Consider the following 24,403-nt stretch of genomic DNA (forward strand, 5'->3'; position numbering starts at 1 on the left):
ACCTTTGTCAGATCATGATGGCTGCTTTAGTTCCTTATCAAATTAAATTAGAAACTTTGCTTATTATGCAGGCTAAATCATTTTTTATATTCCAGTTGTTGTTTCAGCCAATGATCAACCTCCAACTAATCACAAAATTAACCACTAACCAGAAAAAGAGTCGTGCCTCGGCTCATGCGGCAACTCCTGACGCTCTACCACCTCCAAGGCTTCGAGGGTCTTCACCGCCACCACCTTTTGTTCATTTCCAGCCCATCTTGGTTATGCTTATGCTTATCATTCAAAATTTAAATTTTCAACCTTAAATTTGAAGCTAATTTTAAGATTTTTTTCATCGAAATTTATCTTTTCAGTCTTTGCTTTGAAATCGCTAAGAACACATATATAAAAATTTTATTCACAAATTACTTCTCGTTTACAAATATGCCGTTTGGCTTATTCACGAATAAACCAAATAATAGGGCCGTTCCTAATCTGCTCACCAATGGAAATGCTGGAGAGCAGAGGATAAAAAAACTTATCTCTTATTCTACTTAAGTATCTTTGGATTTTTTTTCAATGAAATATCTAAAGAGGTTTAGATGACTATAGTGTGTTATATAGTGATTATGAAATTAGATTTGGCTAGAGCCTTTGTGCTTTTCAGTGGTTATTTCGTTTGCTAGACCCTCGATAAAGATTTAGGAAGGTTTGTTTGTCAAGTTGTCGACGAACCAATCGGCAATGCCGTCTTTAAGACCTATGTCTGTAGTTCACTAATGCTGGTTTGTTGTCCTATCAGACGAATGAAGATGGTGACTGATGCTCTTTCATTTACTTTTGTGCATATGCAACAATATTACAACTATGTTTGTTTGTCCGCACCTTTTGCAGTATTGCAAGAGACGTGGAGTCTCTTTGCTGATAGTTTTTTGTTTTTTTTATTATAACTATAAGGTTGTAATATCTTAATATAACCAGTCATATCACACAAAATTAATCATAAGAATACTATCAAGTTCATACATTCATAAATAACATTTTTTTTAAAAAAGATCTACATCTCTAAAATTCAAAAATCAGATAGATAAACTAAACTAACAAAAATAAAAACACAAGAAACAAAAAGGGAGGCTTTGTCTAATCTACACAACAAACAAATCCAGGTTAAAAAATGATCGCTTGCTAACTTGTCTAATCTGCTGCAAAAACAAGTCCAGCTAAGAAATAGTTTTCTTTTGGTGTTGAAAAAAATAGTTATTTGGCAGCTAAGCTAAATTGGTTGAGACCCCAAGTACCTGACAAACTAAATTAGAGAAAAACAAAGTGAGGCCTTGCTTTAATGGGAAAAAATGAGCGAAAGTTGCTCGTTTTGTAGAGCGAAAAGGCGACACTCACAAACCTCAACAATCTGGGCTCAGTGGTGGCTCGAGAAAATTTTTGTTGGTGTGCCTATTTCAAAAAGAAGGTTTTTTTAATACCTCCGACAAACCAAGCAGTCTGATTATCCTTGCTCGTCCCCCTTTTCTGTCAACCGTTGAAAGAGCATAGCCCAGGAATGAACCATATCGATCCAAGGTTGCAAGGAAAAAAGAAAGGTAAACCAGACCATAGGAATCTTCTGATGAAGTCAATCAGAGAGGACGGTTAGGTTCTTTGTTGCCTCATCTGCTTAGCTTATAGAATCACACTGAGAGATGAGCATTGCAACAACGCATACACGATGCACTCACGATAAACCTAGAGTTGGGCGTGGTGGAAAATGGAATAGGCGATTAGTGGGTTGAGCGTTTGGGATAAGTGAGATACGCCGAGCCAAAATTCAGGGCTGTCCAGGGACCGCTTGAACACCCACCTGGAGCCGTCCCGAACTCGAGTCGAAACTAGTTCAAAGTAGAATTTCAAATATGGTTTCGAAGAAAGTTCAAATTTCAAACAGCAAGTTCGATTTGAGTTCTACCGAAATTTCTCGGTTCTCGACATCCAACGAGATTATCATCATAACATATTTCAAGAAATTTTCCCCCATGATTTCGTGTATACTCCTAGCTGACAAAAAGAAAAAGAAAAGAAAAAAAAAAGGGGTCCACGCTGGCCGTCGGCTCGCTTTGGACCGTGCCTCCTCCTGGAAAGTCACGAGGCCGAAAAGCCCCCAAAAGGCCATCACGCTACTACTCCCTCCGTACGCACTACGCACGCAGCGCAGGCAGCAGCGGCGGCAGCGCAAGCGCTAGTACCCTACTCCTCCTCCCCTCCCTCTCTGACCACGGCGCATTCCCCAAGGCAGCTCCCCTCGTCTCGTCTCGTCTCCACGCGACTCCCCTCGAGCGATCGCGCTCCTCTCCTCCCATCCATGGCGCCGCCCCGGATCCGGGCGGCCTGACCGCGGATCCCGTCAAGGGCGGGGCGGGGAGGGGCGGGGGCGGGGATGGCGTCGTCGCCGGTCAAGTTCTTCTCGGTCTTCCTCGCTGTCTCCGTCGTCGGATGGGTCGTCTTCACGTAAGCCGCTTCTCTCACCGCTGGAACCCGCAACTCCGGTAGAGGTGGGGGTGTGGGGGGTGGGGGATCCCGCGGGCGCGGCTGCCGTTTCGGGGGTTGGGGAATTTTGTCGGGGGTGGGTGTATGGATCACGCATTTGGTTCGTGGTGGTTTGCTTGGGTAGTTCGATTTCGAGTTTCGTGTGGTGGTGAATTGAGCCTCTCCGGGCGTTGATTCTGCTGCTATTCCAGCAGAAGCAGAAGCAGCGGCAGCAGTAGAGAGTCTCTTAGGGGGTTGGGTTGGCTAGGAGATTCGTTGTTTGGGTTTTGAGGGGGGATTTTGTGGTGGTGAAGTCATCGAGTCTTGATGTTAGATGGCTTGTTTGGGATCATGGCCATCTTTGCCATTCGGGACGGAGCAGCAAATGCGCTGAGTAGTCCGGATCATAGTGAGCTTTGATCGGTAGGCTCGAAGCACTGGTGGGCTCTATGGTTGGTCTCATTTGGTTCAACTTTACTGCCTGCATTCTGGCCACATGAGTTTGCCTTAGGTGCTTTTGTCCTTTCCTGCATCGGAGATACTTCAACATGGAGTTATGTTTTCCAACTGAACAAAATTTGAGTTTCTATATGTTTCTGCCAGTTGGCTGTATATCAACAATTTGAGTTACTAGTAATAACTAATATGCCATGCCCATGCGATTTATTTCAATAAGGCTTGGTATCTTTGATCTAGTTGTTGTTCCATTTATGGTTCTCACTAGTACTGGCACGATGTTTTGGTATGCTTAGTTTTTCTTCCTACACAAAATTTAAGTCGTTTGGACTTGTGAACAAGAATTAAGAAAGTAGATAAAAGACCTTGCTGCCCTTCAATTTATACCTGCATTGTAAAAGACAAGTCATTTATGCATGAGGGCTGTAGCACTTACTTAACAACGCCAAAGGAGTTAGTAAAGAGCCAAAAGCGTGATGAAGTTCTAGGGTGACTTATATTTTGAGAAGAGCTGAGAAGGCTAAAACAACTTATATTTTGAGTCAGAGGGTGTAATATCTTTTGCTATGCAATGGATCGAATGATGATAAAATTTGGGCATTGTTGTTTGTGGCAATTTTGTTACAATCATAGTCATGGCGTTGGACTGCTGGCTGCTTTGCACCGCAATACCGTGCAACAAGCTTTCTCTCTTGCTTTCTGTACTGGTATCCTCAATAATGGATGCACTGTCAGCAGCTATTTACAGTCTACTCCCTCCGTCCCAAAAAAAGTCCAATTCATGTGTCCAGATTCATCCCTAGAATTGGGCTTCTTTTGGGATGGAGGGAGTAGATGACAGAAGCATTTATGAATTCTAGCTGATTCTTTTGGAGTGGCCAATGACTTACTGGAAGTTCAGCATCTCATTCCAACATAACGACAAGATATAATTTTGGCACCAATCTCACACTAAGGAAGCAAGCATTTGGAAAGTAGAGAAATGTGATATTGAGGTGTCCTAGTTCCTAAGATCAAGCGATGCCAATCAAATTCAGATGTCCTATCACATTTATTTCATCTTATGCTGTTTTCTACCAAAAATATTCAGTGAAGTCTGCTCAAGATTGATCTGTGTTTGCATTCTTCACAGATTTGCATCGCGATTATTAGCTTGGTTCTTGAGCCGTGTACTACATGCCTCTGTTGGGTTCCGAGTTGCTGGGTTCAACTGCTTGCGTGATGTAACAATAAAATTCTCCAAGGTTTGTCTTTCATCTTATGCTACCATGTGACCTGGTTTTAGAAGTCCATGATTTTCTGCCCTTGGTTGTCAGTTCATTTTTAATTTGAATAATCTTCACTAGTTCATTTATATAATTTTTTTTATTATAGTATGGTGCTACTCCTTTTATTATTCTGTTGCGTCTTTGTCATTGCTTTCTTGCACTTTTGAAGCAGCTGTTACTATCTAGTGGTTTCCACCTTTGTGCTATGTACAGCTAATTGGACAATTCTTTGCTCGCATTGTGGCTCTGTTGCTTGATACCACTTGACTCCTTAAATTGCATTTGTCTTCTGATACAAAGGTTCTGATTAGCTCATTAGCTACTGCAAAATAATGTCAACAACGTCTTACTATATCCTAGGAACTCTTAAGCATGAAAATAAATAGCATGGATGTTAGGAAGGTGGATGCCTGTATTACCTTAAACTTGTAGTCCATTTATTATTTATTCCTTTTTTAACTAAAACAGTATTGGAAGTTTGCAACAGAGGAGTTGTTTTGCATGTCAATTCTTTACCTAGGACCTCCAACTATTAAAAATGATAGCGAACTTGTCCATATCTGTTTTTATGGCTGTTTTTTTTGGTGATGTGGATCCCGTATCATCAATTTTCCCATGTTAGCGGACATGTTTCATTCCAGACTTCCAGTCAATTTGTACCCCACGTGGAGACAAGAGTAAAAGAGAAGGGTCTGACATATGGAGTCAGGATGACAGCATGGAAAAGGTTGTGGCGAATAATTATGATGTGGCAGCCACGCCACCCAAAATCTTCCAATGCAGCCATTCTTGGACTTATTAGCATAGTTGGGGGACATAAAGTTTTGAGGGTGTTTGTTTGATCTATAAAGAGTTGAGAAACCAAAATCAGACCTCTGATTGTATATTTTCCTCTGAAATTTTATTCTTTTTGCTATTTTATATCTACACTTAACAATGTCCTAATTCTTCCTCTCAGGGTTCTCTTGAATCTATTTCAATTGGTGAAATAAAGCTAAGTTTCCGCAAGTCATTGGTCAAATTAAGTTTTGGTTTCATATCCAAAGACCCAAAGCTACAGTTACTAATAAATGATCTTGAAATTGTAACAAGATCTTCACAAGGAAAAAAATTAAGCAAGCCAGGAAAGTCGCGTTCCACAGGAAAAGGAAAATGGTTGGTAACTTCAAGCATGGCTAGACTTTTGTCAATATCTGTGACAGATCTGCTGATCAAGGTAACACCTTGTCTTGGTAATTTCTTATCTCCAAAATTTTGATCCACCTTGAGATGCAACTTCTCTCCCCCCTAAATGTTGCCATACCCATACTAACATGTTTAAAGTGTTTAAATTTTCTTGTGAAAGTAATGCTAGCAAGATTGGATGGTTAGATTACCTTTTTATTGCTTTACTCTGTTCAAAAATTCTGAAGTGGAATGATCTTAATTGTTGGTTGATTCTGAAGTTGGGTCCTTGTGGTCCTTGTGGTCCTTTATTAGAGGGAAATAAAGGGGAGCCACACTGGGATCTAGAGCACTGTTATCTACTGATTCTAGAGTGACATTGCTCATCGTCCCTGTAGGCAGATGTGAATTTTTAAGTCGTTGCTGCCTATTTTTTCTCCCATGTCAGTGAGCTTTTTAGTGGGAGGTGCACATGTAGAGGCCCTAAAGGATATGGTAGGGTGAGTGCTACAGGCCATTATAGGGCCTTGATGTATCAGGACTGTATCCCATGGTACTGTGGAAGATCACTCATTCTCTTCTTACTTCAAGTATAAGATAACCCAAATTTCTTTGATATATATAGCTGAATTAGAGGAGTATCAGTGCTTCATAGTTAGTGACCCCCTGGGGACCATATAGGATTTGCTTTGAATAACATTATTAGGCTAACAAGAATAGGCATATGTTTGTAGAGTCTGCTAGGAGGTATGCAGAGGGTCATGGGTTTAACTACTACTCCCTCTATCCCAAAATAAGTTCATTTCTACCCTCTACCATTTGTCTCAAAATAAGTTCACTTCTATCCCCTTACCTACCCTCGTTCTGCACATTGAGGAGTTTTTATCCCATCAATACCCCTTGCCTACCCACCGTATACTACTTTTCTATCAATGAGGAGCACTTTGGTCTTTATCCCTCCATGCTAATTTGAATCCCAATGGCTAGAAATGTAGTTATTTTGGAACAGAGTTAGTAGGAGGCAAATAGCATGGGGCTGATAAGCCTGGAAAAGGAAAAACTGCAAGCTTGCTTGATACATACAGATGTCTAGAGGCCCTTGGATAGGTGAAGTGCTCTGGCAAATTATCTGTCTGTCAGCGAGCAGCAGTGGTCTGAGTTTGGACTTTGGACCTTTTGACCTGATCCGTATTGTATCCTTATTGCATTGGACAACGAAGATTTGGATGTTTAACTTGATTGTCGTGGATGTCAAAGGTAGTAGTTGGGAGATGTCATGTCAGCAAGGATTGAGCTCAAAGGAAAGCATGAGTGACATGGAAGTGAGAATGTATTGGGCAGTTTTTTCAGGGTCTGAAAAGGTGGGGTCCAAGAGTTCTAATGGTAGTTGTATTCCTGTATTACTTTCAGGATTCTTTTCAGTGGCTCTTTAAACATGCTTCTATGTTCTTTTAGCACAAGATTGTTTAGCAAGAACATGGAGTTACCAAAAAAAAAAAAGAAGTAATGATCTAATAAGTTTTTTTGGAGCTTTGAGCTGCTAAACCCAGATTCATGTGCATGAGTCACCACAGTAGCTGTCTAATTAACAGTGTTTCTGGTGATCTGTCTTCTATATGTAAATCTTTTCCACAAAAGCATATCAGCAGCAGGCGCAATCCAACTATGTTGCTGGATATATTTTTGCCGCTCAAGCATTCTACATATGAAATGGTGCATTTTCTTACTGGTCCATTCTGCTACTTATGATTTCTCTTTGTTTGACCTCAATAATGTAGGTACCAAGTGGTGCTGTTGACATTAAAGAGTTAAAGGTGGACACATTTAAAATTGCTGGACCTAATCATATTCTTGGTGTTAAATTACATCTTGTACCTTTGAATGTACACTATGGAGATTTGGGGTTGACTGCTGATCCGCTGGGCAACTGTAATCAGCTTGATGCTTTCCAGTCTGATCAAATATCTCTAGCTAATTCAGAGAAAGTTGTTGCTCCATTTGTTTGTGAAGATTTGTTCGTTACTTGTGACTTTGGCCATGAAAAGTAAGTCCCTTTTCTTTTGGTAGCTTTCAGCTTGTGCCTACAAATGAAACAACAGCAATGTTCTGGGTTTACTTATTTGTTCAAAGCACCAAGAAATTTCTGTCTGATCTACGTGTTGTACAACTACCATATTTAAAGCTTCACATTACTTAATTTTTATCCTTGTATTTAGTAATTACTAATTATTAGTGGCTGGCAGGGAGAGGGGTGTCAAAATAGTTAACCTCGAAGTGAAATGTGGGGTTATTACTGCCAACATTGATGAAAGACTCTTTCACAAGAAACACACAAAGCCAGAGGGTTTTAGTGGCTCTGAAAATGGTGGAGATGCTTCCCTGGATGCTTCAGCAATGAACCAAACATCAAAAAGCAAATCCATTCTACCATCATTGAAGAAACAGATCCTTGCATTTCCGGATAAGGTTTGCTATTACTGAGAATTTGAAGTGAATATTTGTTACTATCTGCGCGCGCGCGGGGGTGGGTTGGGGGGGGTGTTAATTCATTTGCTGCAGTAACTTCATTTTGTGCTTGCAACCTGTGCTTTTTGTTGGATGTCATTTGGAAGTTCACCTGTACTCTTAACTCATGTATTTGCTTTTCTTTCTAAAGCATTTCTAGCCTCATTACCATGCTAGTATTTGCGGTCTATTAAAGACTATTTCGTTGAAATCATTTCTTACTATTAGCAGTATATTTCATTATTTCCTCTTGAAAAATTTTAGGAAAGAAAGTAATAAGTCATCAGTGAAGAGAGGGCTTGGAAATATTGGCATGATTCCTGTAATCTTATAAATACCTGGGGCCTGTTTGGGTACGTTGTACTTCTAGAGTTTCTAGACAGTGCCATGGTTTCAAATTCTACATGGGTACTGTTGAATATAAAACTGACTTGTTTGGGTGCAACAAAAACAGCAGTTTTTGTTGTTTGCCAAACACTATTCTAGTTTTTTGAGTTTTGAAAAATCCACTTAAAGCCTTTTTTTAAAAAAGAAGTTAAACATGCTTGATATGGATGTCGTGCTGATGTTTTGGAGGAGTATGTGAAGACTAGGCAGGAGGTTCTTAAGTTCGTTAATCGCTGGCAAAAATGTGCTGGGTCTTGCTGGAATCATTGGTTTAGCTGATGAATTTGTTTTAAATTAGTTCGTTACTTTGTCTGATGTTCTCCAATATGTAAATCTAAACCACACAGTTCTTCTATTGACAGTTGAAATCATCGAATATACTAGCATTCTTTAAGCAGTTTGAATTATATTTCTGTAGCCCCTTTTGCTGTTGTCTAACTATGTCTTTCTCTGTGCCTGAAAAGTTTTGCTAAATATTTTATTTGTTATTTGGAAGATTAGCTTCAGTGTGCCGAAGCTTGATGTGAAGTTCACACACCTGGGTGAAGGACTTAGTGTTGATAACAATATAATGGGGATCCACTTTACTAGTGCAAAGACCGTGCCACAGGATGATCTAGAGGAAGCCACACCTCATTTTGATGTTCAAATTGATCTCAGTGAAATTCATGTACATCTCTTAGTGCTTTATCTAATTCCCATGTTATACTACCATTTTCTAATCTTTATTCGGAACTGTTTACTTTTCAGTTGGTGAGAGAAGGCTCTAGTTCTCTGTTGGAAGTGCTTAAAGTTGCAGCTGGAGCTTCTTTGGATATTCCTGTTGATGTAAGAATTCTATATTCTTGGGTTGATAATTTGGCAACTGTTTTTGTCTTTGATAGCTATAAAATATTATTTTCTTCCAGCCATTTCTTCCAATCAGAGCTGAGATCGATGCCAAGCTTGGTGGTACACAGTGCAATCTTATGTTAAGCAGATTGATGCCATGGATGCGTCTTCATTATCTGAAAAGCAAAGGAATGAAGATTTCAAAGGAGAACTCTCATCGAGGAATTTCTCAAACAAAAGAGATCAAGCTAATTATGTGGACCTGTACAGTTTCTGCTCCTGAAATGTCCGTAATGCTTTACAATCTTAATGGATTGGTTTTGTACCATGTAAGTTGTTTCCATTCAATACCAAGAGTAAGAACTATTCTCCGTAACAGTGATAGTGTACTAGAGTTGGCATACCCAACAGACAATTTTATGGAGGGATGGAAATTGTTTTTTGCAAACACCATTTTGTTATCACTTCTTTATCTTTTACTTTCTGTTAATAGCTCTTATGTTACACAGTAGGTTATAAGATTCCTCTAAGCTTACTTGCTTAGATAAGTTACCATTTAATTTCCTAAGCTTATTGTTTACAATTATTTTAATTCTTTAACCAATGAGTATTATCTTCCTTTTGGTTTGATTCTTCTTTCATTTCCCAGATCTGTTCCCAATCATCTCATCTGTATGCAAATAACATTGCAAGCAAGGGTATTCAGATACACACAGAGCTTGGTGAATTGCAAGTGCATATGCAAGATGAATACAAAGAATTTTTAAAGGGGAACGTATTTGGTGTTGACACCTACTCTGGTTCCTTAATGCACATTGCTCGGGTAAGTCTTGATTGGGGATACAGGGGGCCTGAGATCGAAGATATGGTTGAAACTAGTAGACTTACTCTTGTATTTTCCATCGATATCAGTGGCATATGTGTAAAATTTGGCTTCAAGCATTTGGAATCTGTTGTGCTTAATTTGATGACCTTTAGGACTCTATTTAAGAGTCTTGCATCCTCTCGTGGAAGTTCAAAAGAGAAAAATTTGGAGCATAGAGAGAAAAGGAGAAAAAAAGGTATGGAAATTTTGAAATTAAGCGTACAGAAATTGTCAATTACTTACTGTGGTGATGCAAATGTAGTAAATATGCCTGTCGCTGATCCAAAGCGTGTCAATTATGGATCTCAAGGTGGTCAAGTAGTTATTAGCGTGTCTGCTGATGGCACACCTCGTCTGGCAAGTATAACATCAGAACTACCAGGCAGGTCTTGTAACTTGATGTTCTCTGCATCTGTAGCTATTTCTCATCTCTCTGTGTGTATAAACAAGGAGAAAAGGTCAACAGAAGCTGAACTGGAACGGGTGAAGGCAATCTATGAGGAGGATCTTAGCTCTAGTGTCAAAGTGACACTGCTAGATATGCAGAATGCTAAAATTGTTCGCCGATCAGGTGGCCTTCCAGATGTTCCTGCTTGTTCCCTCTTTAGGGCAACAGACATTAATCTCAGATGGGAGCCTGATGCGCATTTAGCAATACTCGAGACCTTCATCCGCATCAAGTATTTCCTACATAATAACAAGCCAATCAATGCTGAAGTTGGCGATATCTGTGAGAATGGACCTGGTAGTATATCTACTGGTCCAGGAAAACCTCAGAAGTCTGACAAAAGAGGGTCAATTTTTGCTGTTGATGTGGAGGTGCTCAGAGTATCTGCTGAGCTTGCAGACGGTGTTGAAGCAAACATGCATATACAATCTATTTTTACTGAAAATATTATGATAGGTGTACTGTCTGAAGGCCTTTGTCTCAGTCTTAATGGTGCCAGAATAATGAAGAGCACGCGAATACAAATCTCATGTATTCCTTTTGGCACCAGTAGTTTGCTTGATGCAAAGGTTGAGTCATCATCCAAAAGAGATTGGGTTGTTCAAGGGTTAGATGTCCATATCTGCATGCCTTATAGGCTGCCATTGCGTGCTATAGAGGATGCTGTTGAAGATATGATTCGTGCCCTAAAGCTTATCTCTGCTGCCAAGAAAACTATGCTGTTTCCTGATGGCAAAGAAAACCCAAGAAAGGTTAAGTCTGGCACCACCAGCTTTGGATCTGTAAAGTTTGTGTTACGTAAACTGACAGCAGAAATAGAGGAGGAACCCATTCAAGGTTGGCTTGATGAACATTATCATTTGATGAGGAACAAAGTCTGTGAATTGGGAGTTAGGTTGAAATTTCTTGAAGAGGCTATATCAGGAAGTGTAGATCCTAATAATTGCAGTTCCAAGGAGAAACTTCTCTATGATGGCATTGAGGTTGACATGCATGACACTGCAGCTCTTCAAAAATTGCGGGACGAAATCCATAAGCAAGCTTTTCAATCTTATTATACGGCTTGTCAGAAAATGGTACATGCAGAAGGATCAGGAGCATGTGCAGAGGGTTTTCAAGCTGGATTCAAACCAAGTTCACGGAGAGCTTCACTTCTTTCACTTTCTGCTTCTGAACTGGATGTTACTTTGACCAGGATAGATGGTGGAGAGGTTGCGATGGTTGAATTCATAAAGGGGCTCGATCCTGTTTGTCAGGAGAAAGATATACCATTCTCCCGGCTATATGGGAGTGATATTGCTGTGCTTGCAGGTTCATTGGTCATACAACTGAGAGATTATACTTCTCCTCTCTTTTCTGCAACCAGTGGGCGATGCCAAGGTCGTGTTATTCTTGCTCAGCAGGTCAGGCCCATCAAATCCATTCTTTTGTGTTGCACATGTGTATCACCATGTTGTGCATGCATGCTTATAGCTTTATATATCTCTTTCTTTTGATGCCATTTCATTTCCTTGGCGTGCCATGCTTGTACTTTGATAAGACCATGTGTGTGCATGCGACAGTGTAACACATACACAGGCATACCTAAGCATTGGAGCTAAGTTGGTATTTCTAATTCTTCTGTCCTATACTCCTATGGCAGCACAGCGAAGCTAAGATAAACCAAGTTAGCACTTTATCTGTCACAAAATAAAACCATCCCTTGCATCCTGAGGCACTTTTAGTAGGGAGGAAATATTACCAAGGTGCCCATTATTATTAGAAAAGTAGTATCGGTGGGTGGGCAGGTGTGGGGTGTTAAAGGGATAAAACTTCTTGATTTGTGGGCCTATGGTAGGTAAGAAAGTTGAAATCAACTTATTTTGGGACGGAGGAAGTAAAAGATACCCATCTATATTTCTTCACCTAAAATTCATATCTCCTTGTGGGAGTGATCTAGGCAACGTAGTCCAGTACTAACTGAAATTTAATTGCAACTTCCAATTGAAAAACCATTCCTTGTCTTGTCAAGGTTGGTTGCTGCCGTGCTGGTGGGAACAGAAACTGAAACTAAATTTAAAATTTTCAAGTTTGAAATGAAAAACGAATTGGCTTTTGAATATGGTGTCTCCTTGGGTTTCTTGTAATTTGCTGTTGATGGTTACAGTAGGGATTTTGAACTTTGATAATAATTTCATGGTACACAGATATGTTGTTCCTTTTGTTTCTACATTATGTTTTCAAGTCCTTTACTATGCATGTTGACCGCTAGCTCCTCAGCTGACTTCCGTTTTATGATCTAAATGCATCTGACAAAACATGGGGACAGTATCCATTGGATAACAGTAATTATGTTATTTACTGATGAAAACTAAGCTGAGTCAACAACTGAGGGACGGAGAAACAAACTTGTTCCTTTCATTATTACCTTTGTTTTTCTGTGTGCAATAGCCAGTGACTAAACTTTATGGCACAGATAATGTATCACATTAATTTATTTCCTTCTAAGGCAGTATTATAGATGGCATATTATTTATATGAAGACAAACCGAACCCATTGCTAGCAGTTTTATCTCTGCAAATACATGCTGAAATGGAATAGTTACTGGAAAAACTGCTACTTAGTTATACTTAATTGCTACATATTTGGATACGAGTTTCTTCAGTTATGAGTTTCTCATTGTGTCCACTTCCAGGCAACATGTTTTCAACCCCAAATACAGCAGAATGTATATGTTGGAAGATGGCACAAGGTCATGATGCTACGTTCTGCCAGTGGTACCACACCAGCAATTAAAATGTACTCAAATTTACCTATTTATTTCCAGAGGGGGGAGATTTCCTTTGGTGTTGGTTATGAACCATCTTTTGCTGACATAAGTTATGCATTTCAAATAGCCCTAAGGAGGGTTAATCTTAGCACCAGAGTAAAAGATTCTGGCCCAACAAACCAACCACCTAAAAAGGAGCGCAGCTTGCCATGGTGGGATGACATGAGATATTACATCCATGGAAAGATAGTTTTGTATTTCAATGAGACCACATGGAAGTTCCTGGCAACAACAAATCCTTATGAGAAGGTGGACAGGCTCCAAATTGTTTCCGAATACATGGAGATCCAGCAAACTGATGGGCATGTAGATGTTTCTGCAAAGGAATTCAAGATGTATATCAGTAGCTTAGCAAGTATGATGAAGAACTGCACATTAAAAGTTCCACCTGGTGTGCCCAGACCTTTTATCTATGCTCCTTTCTTCTCCCTTAATGTGGTTATTGATTGGCAGTGTGAATCTGGCAATCCATTGAATCATTATTTGCATGCGCTCCCCATTGAGGGTGAGCCAAGGAAGAAAGTTTATGATCCATTTCGATCCACTTATCTCTCGCTTAGGTGGAACTTCTCCCTCAAACCTTTGCAAGTACAATACGATAATGACGCATTATCTCCCAGTTATGGAAATAGTTCAATGCAATGTGGAGCCATCTCTGATAATCATTCCAAACTGGCTAATGTTAAATTCCCTACCATGAATCTGGGAGCCCATGACCTTGCTTGGGTTTTCAAGTGGTGGAGCTTAAATTATAGCCCTCCTCACAAATTGCGTTCGTTTTCGAGATGGCCTCGCTACAAAATTCCTCGAGCTGCTAGATCTGGTAACCTCTCACTGGATAAAGTTTTGGTCGAGTTCTTTTTCCGTGTTGATGCTACTCCCTGTTGCATAAGACATGCAACCTTAACTGAGGATGATGCAACCTTAACTGAGGATGATCCTGCTAATGGCTTGACCTTTAAAATGTCAAGGTTGAAGTATGAGTTATGTTACAGTCGGGGCAAACAGAAATACACATTTGATTGTAAGCGTGAATCTTTGGATCTTGTTTACCGTGGTCTTGACCTTTACAAGCCAGAAGTTTATATCATGCGAGACATAAACCTGTCTTCAGCTGAAACTGTATCCAACTTGAAAACAAATACACAACTAGGAAAGGTTATTCATAATAAAGGCAACATGGGCAATTTCCAGGATAAACATGAGGATGGCTTCCTCTTATCTTGTGATTATTTCACAATAAGAAGACAATCTCGTAAGGCAGATCCTGCAAGACTTATGGAATGGCAGGATGCTGGTAGGAATCTTGAGATAACATATGTTAGATCTGAGTTTGAGAATGGAAGTGAAAGTGACCACACTCTTTCTGAGCCTAGTGATGATGATGATGGCTTCAATGTGGTGCTAGCAGACAATTGTCAGCGCATTTTTGTCTATGGCCTTAGACTTTTATGGACTATTGAGAACCGAGACGCAGTTTGGTCATGGGTTGGAGGAATTTCCAAAGCATTTGAGCCTCCAAAACCCTCTCCGTCGCGGCAATATATTCAAAGGAAGATGATTGAGCAAAGGCAAACTACTGAGGGTTCTAAACTAACTCAAGATGCTACCTCTTCTGTCCATGTTGGTTCTCCTTCAGGGCAACATGTTGAGGCTCTGGGTTCTACTTCCCCATTACATAGTAAAGCCAATTTATCCTATGATATTGCCGGTATGCTTTTTAGCTAGATATTTTCATGCTGTGACTGCAAGTTACAGGTTTAACTTATATTATTTGTGCACTTGAGCTATTTGAAAACTAAAATTGTTACATATTTCTGTCACCTTTGGATTCAATCCTAATATGTATGGTAATGTGGCAGGGAAGCATGGCCTTTTTGATGATTCAGATAAGGGAGGGAATCTCCAATTCATGGTTAATGTTATTAAACCCCAATTCAACCTACATTCTGAAGAAGCCAATGTAAGTGATTCTTAAGAAATGTGTTGCTTTTAATTTCTCATTTGATGATTTTCTATTGTAAATTATTCTGTCTGTGTAACTAATGATGAAGAATAATAATCATGTGTTTTGTTGCAAGTTTTTGTGTGCTGCAATTTTGGCTGATTCTAAGTGAATCTGCATTTTATCCTTTTATTTAATCCTCTGTATTTTAAGATACAATATTTCATCTCCAATCTTGTGCTGTATGTGCGTTTTTACATTTTAGTATTTCACATTAGAAAACGGGGTTTCCCAAGCATGATTAGCTATGCAAATGACTAAACCACACATCGGCTTGTGTCAAGCATTTTTTTTTCTCAAATAGGCACTGTCAGGGCTGATTGTTTTCCCCCTCAAATAGGTTATATCTCTTTGAGCCTTTATTTAGCTTCTACTTTGGGCTCCCAGTTTCTATGCATGCATATATGCTCTGTTTATCCTTTATATTCCCTCCTTTTGTGTGGCTCTAGGGAAAAGACTTATGAAGTTGATCGTTATGTAAAAGGTTCATGTGGATTACAGTATTATTGCTACAAACAAACGATTATGTCTTTGGAAGTAAAACTATTTTCTGTATGCACCAGGGTAGGTTTCTACTTGCTGCAGCCAGTGGGCGTGTGCTGGCTCGTTCGTTTCATTCAGTTGTTCATGTTGGGAAAGAAATGCTAGAGCAAGCACTGGGGGCAAGCAGTATACAAATTCCTGAGCTACAACCTGAAATGACCTGGCAAAGGGCTGATTACTCAGTGCTTCTTGAAGATGTTCAAGCTCATGTTGCACCGACTGATGTGGACCCAGGTGCTGGCCTGCAATGGCTTCCGCGGATTCTTGGTAGTTCCGAGAAATTAAAGCGCACAGGTGCCTTGTTAGAGAGAGTATTTATGCCTTGCGAGATGTACTTCCGTTACACTAGGCACAAAGGAGGAACTGCAGATTTGAAGGTAAAGCTACCGAGACATGTTCAAGCTTATGAGCCAACCCCAAGAGCTATGAGTTTCAATTGGCTGCAGTCTATAAAAGTAAATGGCTAAATGCATCATGTGATTTTGTCTTACTGATTAATTAATGTCATATTATATGGCCCAGGTTAAGCCACTGAAGGAGCTAATTTTTAATTCTCCAAACATCACTGCAACAATGACTTCGCGCCAGTTTCAAGTTATGCTAGATGTGCTTACCAATCTCCTTTTTGCAAGACTCCCCAAGTGAGATTTCTTTTAGGCTCATGAATTTCTTCTTTTTATCCAATGCTGAAGCACTTAAGTTTGTTGCCTATGTTATTTTGTCATTAAATACCAACAACTTCCAAGGATTTATGAAATTTTACTTCGTTGGGAAGTCAATTTACCAGAACAGGGATAATATTCTAGAGTTAACACAAGCTCTCTACAGACATTATTTGGAATTTTGGTTGCTATTTTAACAACTGAAATTTGTGTTGGCTTATTTTTTGGTTTCATGCCTGAGTTGATATTTTGTAAACTAGAAAAGGCGTGTTCCAACTTCCAAGTGAAACTGTAATTCACGGATTGTTTGATTTCACATAGTTGCCAAACATTTGTAAATTGCTGACTGGAACTGAACTGGAATTGACTTGCATAAAAGATCGCACTTTGATGGAGTTTCTGTTTATTTCTAGATTGTTACATTATGGAGTGTGACTATGGTTTATTACATCAATTATTGGGTCTTTTCTCATAAAATAGTTAATTTGTTTTATGTATATTATCTTTTAATGGCTGTTCATGTTACAACTCCTAGGTGTATATTTTCAATTTTGATAAGAGAATTGCTTTGTGGTCACCAAACTTTTGGGGTGGTTCAGGTCCACGCAGCATATTTTGTGTAGAATCTAGAATGGCATCGGACATGCTTGACACAACAGCCCACTGAAATTGTCAGTGCGAATTTGTTAGCTGTGTATAATGATTTTCTTTTAGCTGAGAATGACTATTTACTTTTAGGTGTGAGTTGAATCTTGTCCGTTCCTTTGACTTGTTTCATATGAACTCTCTGGCCATTCTGTGTTGCTACAGATGAGGATGCAGTGGTGAAGCCACCGCCTGGCTAGCCTGGGCAGCCGCCCGGGCTCGCCGGTAAAAACTCCATTAAATTTTAATATTGATGATAAAATTTCTATAGCAAATACTAGTTATTTGAAGTTTGCCTGGGCTCAAAAATATTTCTGGCTCCGCCACTGTGAGGATGGGAAGGGTAAGGGTAGGAGTGTAAGGCAGGGATGGGAGTCGAGATCGTGATGATCCTGTTACATACAAGTATGAAACTGTTGGATCATATGTGAGTTATCATTGTTACCCATCCTCCTCCTTCAACACCCCACCCCTTAAATTAAAAGGGTTGGTTGGCAAATTCAGACCACCCTAACAACTTTGATAACCCGCAAGCAAATACTTATTTTGATAAATCGCTGTCTTTTGTTACACAGGGGGCAACCCTTAATCAAATAAATGTTGCCTTGTCTACAGAAGCATCTAACACTGTGTGTACGCGTAATTTAATTTTTTTTCTGCACATGGATCTGCGCATCGCTGGCAGTTGTCTTGTTTAGATCAAAATATGTTTTTGGTAATGTCCATTTATCTCTCTTGTGCCCTTACAACCTTCTTGTGAAATGTTCTCACATAACCATCTGTACTGGAACAACACATATTGAACTAGTTGTAATTCATCCTTAATCCTCATTAATCTTCCTGGATAGGCCTCGGAAAAACAGTCTACAATATTCATCAGATGATGAAGATGTTGAAGAAGAGGCTGATGAGGTTGTTCCTGATGGAGTAGAAGAGGTGGAGCTTGCGAAAATTAGCCTTGAGCAGAAGGAGAGGGAGAGGAAACTACTACTGGACGATATAAGGTCCCTCATGGGAACTGGTAACAATCATACTAGCAACTTCCTTTCAGTTGAAAGGGATGATTGTTTATGGATGATCAACAGTGGAAAATCTTTACTGGTAAACATTTCACTTTAGCCTGTAATGAAATTAATGTTTTTTATGAAATCATAATTTTCTGTAAACTACATTATGATTTTGTTTCCAAAACACTGTTAATAAGAGCTATCCCTTCTGTCCAAAATATAAAGCATTTCTAGGATCAAAATTAGTACCACAATATAAGCATTTCTCCACCTACTTCCTCATCTCAACCAATCACAATCATTTCTCACGTCAACCTTGATTTCTGCTAAAGCTCCCAGAAATGCTTATATTTTGGAAGGGAGGGAGTATTATAGCAATGACACAAGGGACTTCTGGAAACAAGTCTAAAATTATGCTCTCTTCAGTCACGAAAACATGTTTTGGATATCAGCAGAGTCTCCAAAATGCAATGTTGACCAGAATTTCTATCATAATAATTATTATATTTGTAAAACCTGATAAACTTATAACATTGTGGAAATACTTTTTTATGAACCCACGTGTATAAACTTCATGGATCAAATCTAAATGCCTTAAATGATATTGATGCTCGAAGTTTTTGAACAATTGTCTTGATGTATGCCTAAAATACCAAAATAGCGAGTTTTTGTGACTGTTGGGAGTAATTTCCTTGTGACCAACATAGATACTGTGTATAATACTCCTCTGTCCCAAATTATGAGGCCTATATTTTTGTTACAGTCTTCAATGACATACTTTGACTATTAATTTATTCCATGTTATATTCTAAATTAATATGAAATTAGCATCACATGAAAGTATTTTCAAAATATGAATCTAGTAATATAACAAGCATAATACTTAACATAGATATGGTTAGTATGATTATTAGTCAAAAGTTACTGAGTTTGATTTGCTTTAAAAAGAGGGTGCCCTATAATTTGGGACGGAGGGAGTATACAAGTCTCCATACACACATCAACTGATTAACACTCTTATTTTGGATAAAAAAAGAAGTAATTTACTTCTTATAAACAAGAAGAATAGAGAGTATCTTTTATACATGTAGTCAGACTATGTATGTAAACATTTTCTTTTAGTAGTGTATATTATTGGAATCAATTATTTGTCCCTCTTAGTATGAAAACAGCAGGTCGAATATCCGTCATATTTTGCCATTCTTAATGAGTTTTCTTATAGTGTTTAATTGATATTAATCAGGTGGAAAGATTGAAGAGAGATCTTGAAAACCTTAAAAAGTCTCGAAAATCTGCATCTTCGACATTAAGGAAAGCATTGCAGAAAGCTGCACAGCTACGCTTGATGGAGAAAGAAAAGAACAAAACTCCTTCTTGTGCCAAACGAATTTCTATGAAAATTAGCAAGGTTGTATGGAGCATGATCGCTGATGGGAACACATTTGCTGAAGCTGAGATCAGCGAAATGGTATGTTCAACCTTTAGTAGAATAATTATCTTCTTGCATTTTCCTGTCTTTTCATTTTTAATATTTCTGTTCTTTAGCATTTTAGTTTACCGTGAGTTTACCTTTTATTTTTGCTGTAATTGGTGTTTATAATTGTGGCTGTATGCTGTGGAAGGAACACATAACAACCATGTATTCAGTGACGTGTTCAGGGATTTGAGAAAGCTAGTGTCAGTTATCATGGATGATGCGGTAGTTTGGACACTAGCAGGAGTGCCATTGGCGGCCCATAGGTCGTAGGGATACTTGGTCGGTTGATCCTGGGGGAGAAGTCTCGTTTGTATCCTGGGGGCGAAAGCCCGGTTGTTACTGTTTTTCTCCTCTTAATGCAAAGACGTGCAGTTCTCCTGTGTATTCTCTAAAAAGAAATGTTTTATCATTACGCTTCTAGAACCACATTTCCACCTATAACTGCTATTGTGGTTCAACCATGATCCTTTTTCCCTTTTCAGGTTTTTGATTTTGATCGGGATTACAAAGACATTGGTGTTGGTCGATTTACAACTAAATGCTTTGAAGTGAGGAATTGTATATCCAATGCCAAATGTGCTACATTGTTGTCTGCATGGAACACTCCTCCTGAAAAGTAAGGACCAGTAAACGTCTCGCATTCTGTTCACTTGCTTCTTCTGGTTGTGAATGAATTCTTTCATGAAATGGGATTCCAGTGAAGACTATTAACTGAGTTCTACTTACAGAGGTGTCATGCTCCGTGTTGACTTGAGGCAAGGCGCTCCGAAGGATGGAAATTCTCCAGTTGATCTCTTTGAGCTCTTTCAGGTTGCCTTGACTTGAAACAAATGGCCAATTTGTGACTTTATGTATTTCATTCATTATTTTTGCCCCCTGGTAAAACCAATTAAAATTGGTGTGAAAAGTTATAGTACTTATCATGCTATTTCATTCATTATTCATTTCATTGACTATTTTTTTTCTTTCGATTGCTATGAAGAAGCGTTGTTTCTACATGCTATCACAAAATAACTGTTAGGCTCTTCCCAAATGCAACTTGTGATCACCAATTTTTCTTTTTGCAATGCGTACATATGGGTTTCAGTTCTCTGATGTTCATACTCAATATTAAAATGATTTGACTGCACGCATGCCACACTGACTCTTTTGTGTGTAATAGGAGTATTTAATGTTGGACTGTTGGTTGCAATAATTTTATTCTGGTTTTCAGTTATTACATGCAGTAATATTATGCTGGTTTTCAGTTATTACATAGCTATAAGATCTACAGCATTCCATTGTTCTGCTGGAAGCCAAGTCTTTGTTTGGAATGCAGGGAACTTAATTGTTTTCTGTGGAAATTGAACTGTTCTCTGTGAAATTCCTGTGTTCCTTATGGGGCCAGCAATGTAAAATGATCTGTGTACTGCTACTGACTAGTCATTTGTTCTATTTACTCTTGAACTTTGCAGGTGGAGATACATCCACTGAAAATTTATCTGTCCGAAACAATGTACAGAATGATGTGGGATTATTTCTTTCCTGAGGAAGATGATTCACAAAGGCGTCAGGTAAGCCAGAAATCATGCTCTCTCACATTCCCTACATCTTGTCTTCGTCCACTCATCATCTCTGATATACTTTTGTTGGGAGAAAGGAAGTTTGGAGGGTTTCAACATCAACGGGAGCCAGAAGAGCTAGAAGAATATCTACTGGTGCTGATGCTGTTGCTTCTACTAGCTATTCTGTGAGAGAGCATGAGCTTCCTGGAAGGTCAGGTATACACGTATCCACTTCAACAAATGTCTCCAGTTGGCAAGGCAGCGACAATTCACAGGTGATTCACTTAAGAAAATATTATGATGCTCCCCTATGTGAGACTAATATGTGTTCACTGGGCCAATTGGACTATGGGGTTTTGATTGGAACTTGGGTTTCAGTTTCCGGGCAGACCAGTATTCTTCCCATTGCATACAGCCACAGGAATATGGAATTCTGGCCAAATATTTTATTTAAAATTTGTAACTGAATGCGAAAAGTGACTTGAGTAACCTGTAGTTTCAATTCAAATGTTATTTACAAACTCATCAATAGCTCCTTTTTTTTTTCTCATATGGCCCAGACCATCATCAGCCTCGCACTCATCTGTCAAATATCGCTCGTGAGTCGTTGGATGATAACAATGTAAAACATAATTGTCCACACATCTAAAGTTGTTTACATGATGACATGACATCAATTTGCCTGCTCCCTACCCAAAAAACACTTACAGTCCACATATATAACCACAGAAAGTCCTACGGGGTTTGGGTGTAGAACATACCATCACCCCTATTTTCTCCTTTTACAGGAAGTAATAATTAGATTGAAGCTAAGGAGTAGGGATTGGCACAGGTCACTATATGGGTACCCATTGTCCCATTCTAGTTTAGCTAAATGAACTACTACAGGGAGTAAATTCTATGGACCAGGAAAAGTGAGTTTTAGTTAATTTAGTTGAGCTAGAATGGGTCAATGGGTACCTATGAAGTGACCTCAGTACATCCCTAGTTAGAGCTGCATTACATGGATGATGGACCTTCACTGTGTTATAAACGCATGATGAAGACTAAATGTAACAACATGCAGTGCTTGAACGTTGTGCAGGTATCCAAATTGCAGTCTCTAAAGTCCAACGTGGTATGTGGTTCACATCCAGAGTTGCGACGGACATCTTCATTTGAAATGACTTTGGAGGAAAGTGCAGTCGATAGTATCACAAATAATAATGTGGTATCGCTGGTCAATTCGAATGTTTCCTCAAGAGACACCAACAACTTTATGGCAGATAACTCGGTTGCAGCTGCTGAGATGTTCAGGAGTAGAACTAAAGATTCAAAGCCCACCAAGTCTGTTCGTTTATCTCAAGATGAAAAGAAAGTTGGAAAATCTCATGATGAAAAAAGGACAAGAGCTCGGAAGTTGATTGAATTTCATGACATCAAGATTAGTCAGGTTAATATATTTCTGTATCATTGCATCTGGATATGTTGTTTAGCAACTACTACTGTATGACATTGCCTTCCGATTTGGTCGCATTGTAGGTTGAACTTATTGTAACATATGAGGGATCAAGGCTTGCAATTAGTGACCTAAGGCTGCTTATGGATACTTTCCACCGCGAAGACTTTACTGGTACATGGAGGAGACTATTCTCAAGAGTCAAAAAACATATCATCTGGAGTGTCTTGAAGTCGATGGCTGGAATGCAGGCAAGTATTCTGAGTGTTCCTTGTCTTTAAATTGGTATAAAAGCTATACTAGCATTGATCAGCTGCTACAGATTCTGCACTCACATATGCATCACTTTCATGTATGTTTTATTCTCAAAAGCAAGCTTTGCGTTCTAGATCTCTAGTTAGTGCTCCGAAATTGGATCTAAGTTTTGAATCTGTACTCTGATCAATAGTAAGCCCATGTTTTTATGCTTGCTATGTTTTAACATTTCTCATACGAATTTAGCTATGTCTGTTGCGATGGGTGCTGCATTTCAATACCTGTGACATACTAGGTATCGCATCGGCGTTTTCTGCCTAACACTAAATTGTGGCCTGTTTACATAACAAATTGCCCTTTTGTCCCTCAATGTGAAACGGTTGTGCTTTCGTGACATCTTTCATGAATATGCAAATCAAGGGAATTAATAGATACAATATTTCTGAATACTAGCTTTACTTGATCATTTTGCTAAACTAATTTAGGAATACAATCGGTGGTGTCGCATAGACCCATCCTTTCCTTAAATTCCCTGCAACATAACCACTTATCATGATTATATATTTAAATTATGCTTGAGTTTCCCATAGCTCAATTGACAAAGTTACTCTGGATAAGTGGATATCACAAGTACCTTCCAGTTTTTTAAAACGTTTCTCCATTTTTACTTTACTTCATGTCAACGGTTACTGATGTACTGTGTTTGGACTGGGTTCTAAGCAGGTTAAGAAGTTTAAGGCCCACAATCGGGAAACACATGATGGAGCTGTTCCTGATCATGATCTGAATTTAAGTGACAGTGACGGTGACCATCACGGAAAGCCCGATCAGTTTCCTGTGTCATGGCTGAAGAGGCCGGGTGAAGGCGCAGGGGATGGATTTGTCACATCAATTAGAGGGCTCTTTAATTCACAGCGCCGTAAAGCAAAGGCGTTTGTGCTACGGACTGTGCGTGGAGATGGAGACAATGAATGCCATGACGAATGGAGTGACAGCGATGGCGAGTTCCCTTTTGCTAGACAGCTTACAATCACTAAGAAGCTCTTACGGAGACATACAAGAAAGCTCCGTCCCAGGGGGCAGAAGAACACAGGCCTGACATTGCAAGATTCACTGCCATCTAGTCCACGCGAAACAACGCCATATCAAAGCGACTCGGACTCATCATCAGAGTCACCTTACGAGGATTTCCATGAGTAGAGAAGCAATGAGAGTAGATCAGATTCTTGGTCATCAGGAGCTGCTAATTGCTGTCAACTTGTGTGTTTGGTGGATAAGATGTAACCATTCCACATGCACGGTGCTGGAGTGGAGGCTTTGTTAGTAGAGCTCATTGGCCAGTGAAGTGATAATATATCGGTCGTTCCGTTCCAACCCTGAAGGAGCTATTCAGGTGTTGTCTTGGATTCCTCGGCCTTGTATATGTATATATATAGTAGGGTGAGGAAGTTGTATCGAGCTGTAGCCAACAATCCAATGTAGCAGCTAGCATGCAGAGAAAAATGTGATGTATTGTTGTAGCTAGACATCTTCTCGTAAGTAGTTGAATGGCCTTCGTATAAGTTAAATAAGAGGTCTCTTCATTTGAACATATGTA

The 24,403-nt window shown here is 39.3% G+C and overlaps 1 protein-coding gene across 2 annotated transcripts; it reads left to right on the top strand.

Moving 5' to 3' along the window:
* Positions 1-2,144: 2,144 nt before the first annotated feature.
* LOC127766203 (protein SABRE) lies at positions 2,145-24,397 on the top strand. Of its 2 annotated transcripts, XM_052291285.1 has the most exons (22): positions 2,145-2,478; positions 4,085-4,196; positions 5,179-5,436; positions 7,163-7,428; positions 7,628-7,850; positions 8,773-8,946; positions 9,027-9,104; positions 9,185-9,436; positions 9,757-11,823; positions 13,096-14,941; positions 15,093-15,193; positions 15,799-16,155; positions 16,301-16,419; positions 17,934-18,186; positions 19,336-19,560; positions 20,052-20,185; positions 20,298-20,379; positions 21,024-21,122; positions 21,209-21,388; positions 22,198-22,545; positions 22,635-22,802; positions 23,530-24,397. In XM_052291285.1, exons 1-22 carry the CDS (start codon positions 2,408-2,410, stop codon positions 24,004-24,006), a joined length of 7,890 nt encoding a protein of 2,629 aa, XP_052147245.1. In that variant the 5' UTR covers positions 2,145-2,407; the 3' UTR covers positions 24,007-24,397. The 2 variants fall into 2 exon arrangements, with proteins under 2 accessions (XP_052147245.1, XP_052147246.1); XM_052291286.1 differs by lacking the exons at positions 2,145-2,478; positions 4,085-4,196; positions 5,179-5,436; positions 7,163-7,428 and having other exon boundaries at positions 7,706-7,850; positions 8,778-8,946.
* Positions 24,398-24,403: the final 6 nt, after the last annotated feature.

The sequence above is a fragment of the Oryza glaberrima genome, chromosome 3 (genome assembly GCF_000147395.1).
Source record: "Oryza glaberrima chromosome 3, OglaRS2, whole genome shotgun sequence".
Lineage (NCBI taxonomy): Eukaryota > Viridiplantae > Streptophyta > Magnoliopsida > Poales > Poaceae > Oryza > Oryza glaberrima.

What these genes read in the sequence shown, in the direction of transcription:
- LOC127766203 (XM_052291285.1), top strand. Translation starts at nt 2,408, where the DNA reads ATGGCGTCGTCGCCGGTCAAGTTCTTCTCGGTCTTCCTCGCTGTCTCC. An exon ending in CTTTGGATATTCCTGTTGAT is followed by an intron (nt 9,105 to 9,184) that starts GTAAGAATTCTA and finishes ATTTTCTTCCAG; the next exon opens with CCATTTCTTCCAATCAGAGC. An exon ending in AAGCTGAGATCAGCGAAATG is followed by an intron (nt 19,561 to 20,051) that starts GTATGTTCAACC and finishes TTCCCTTTTCAG; the next exon opens with GTTTTTGATTTTGATCGGGA.